Source organism: Arachis ipaensis, chromosome B08 (assembly GCF_000816755.2).
Source record: "Arachis ipaensis cultivar K30076 chromosome B08, Araip1.1, whole genome shotgun sequence".
In the NCBI taxonomy this organism is placed as follows: domain Eukaryota; kingdom Viridiplantae; phylum Streptophyta; class Magnoliopsida; order Fabales; family Fabaceae; genus Arachis; species Arachis ipaensis.
This window is the reverse complement of record NC_029792.2, coordinates 102,900,356-102,902,056: the sequence shown is the minus strand read 5'-3', so window position 1 is coordinate 102,902,056 and position 1,701 is coordinate 102,900,356. Positions and strand designations below refer to the sequence as shown.

The window sequence follows — 1,701 nt, the reverse complement described above, 5'->3', positions numbered from 1 at the left end:
AATATTTGATATTTATTTTAAAAAGTAAGTTTGGCAATTTTGGCAACAAAACAAAAGGCGTCATAGAATTGGCCTTAAGTGTTATAGGATGCTTGTATTTAAGAAGAATAGTTCTTTTGTCTTAACAACTACTCCCCCTTTTCAAAATAAATATCGCTTCCACTTTTTGAGTTTATTAAAAAGTTAACATATTTAGATAAGCCTTTTGTCGAGATACATTAACTTTTCAATGAACCCAAAAAAGTGAAAGCTACACTTATTTTGAAATGGAGGGAGTAACTTTTGAAGTGTGGTTCCCCACCTTCCATATGTACTTGATAGGTTCAATTTCTACTGGAGTTGGGACAAAACCCCTTTGAGGAAAAAATGCCCTGTATGTTTTAACAAAAATCATATGTTGGACTGTAATTGGAAGATTTCGTGCACTCTAAGTTTGAGCTTGGACATGCTAACTCTATGAAGAAGAATATAACAAGAGCATAGAAAAGTTTAAGCCAGATATGTCGTATCCTGCTATTGTAGGTAGCAAGAATCTACTTAAATTTCATTATTGCTTCCCATCGTCCAGTCTAATGTATACCTTTAGGGACGGAGAGAATTATCATAGGATAAAATAAAATTAACAAACTTACTTTGATATGACTGAAGAACATATAAAGCAAGCCCGCATGAAATTTTGTCCACAAAGCTCAATGATCCACAAACAAATGCACAGCCATTAAGGTCCTCACCAATGAGAAAATTTTGCATGCTTACTGCAGTCACCTATTAAAAGAACACCACTCAATAATTCAACATATTTATATCTGATAAACAAATCCTTATTAATTTGAAGTTTGAACCAACATAGAAGGAATTTATGACAGGGTGCTATTAGTGTTAAACTTCAGCATTTGATTTTTCCTCTTATTGACCAAAGTTGTTATGTCTAAACTCTAAACTCTAAACCTTACATTTTTTAAGAATAGAAACTGGTAAATTTACCTTACATAAAAGTAATAAAGAAAAATAAGGCTTCAAAATTGCATACATAAAATAAAATGGACATTTCTTTTTCTTTTGACAATTCGAATAAGTAGAAGATCTTGCCATACCGTCATCAGAGCATTTGCTATGCCAATAAATACTGATACTATGTACATCACATAACTCATATTTCTTGTTAAAAGAAGGATCACGGCACCGCAAAAAATCCAAAGAATGCACCCAGCAGAGTAGTAGGCCTTCAGCCTTCGACCGGTCCATGCAATCTCCTAACAAAATAATAATAATTTTAACTATGGAAATGTAATATGGTACAATATAATCAATAGAACTTATTTAGTATGCAAACCTGTAATGCAATAGATACAGCGAAACTGCATATGTATATAATAGCAGGAACCTAATTCAATTATCATCAAACAATTGTTATTTACTACAACTTCAAATATATAAAGATCAACAGACTGAAATGAATTAAAAATGGGCTAAATTTCTCATGTACCAAAGCTTTGGCTGATTGGGCCATATGTAGGTCATTGATGACAAAGAATGCAAGGTATGCCTGAAATAGAAGCCATTTTGGTGTCATAAGTATTCATGTTATGTTTCATAGGAAATCTAAATGCCAGTATTAAATTTCAGTTTCCTTTTAAATGTTTCCTGACTATGCGTTCTCTTCATACCCAAACTTGCAGCAAAGTCTATACATTTCAAGCC

At 32.5% G+C, this 1,701-nt stretch overlaps 1 protein-coding gene across 5 annotated transcripts in view; it reads right to left on the bottom strand.

The window, feature by feature from the left end:
* LOC107613505 (major facilitator superfamily domain-containing protein 12) overlaps positions 1-1,701 on the bottom strand; it is an 8,074-nt gene that overhangs the window by 1,311 nt on the left and 5,062 nt on the right. For all 5 annotated transcript variants that reach the window (XM_016315536.2, XM_021109639.1, XM_021109638.1 and 2 more), the window contains 4 exons: positions 1,487-1,546; positions 1,334-1,384; positions 1,095-1,253; positions 633-765 (listed from right to left, as the gene is read on the bottom strand). In XM_016315536.2, coding sequence (XP_016171022.1) covers positions 633-765; positions 1,095-1,253; positions 1,334-1,384; positions 1,487-1,546 — 403 coding nt within the window. The remainder of the gene's footprint in view (positions 1-632; positions 766-1,094; positions 1,254-1,333; positions 1,385-1,486; positions 1,547-1,701) is intronic.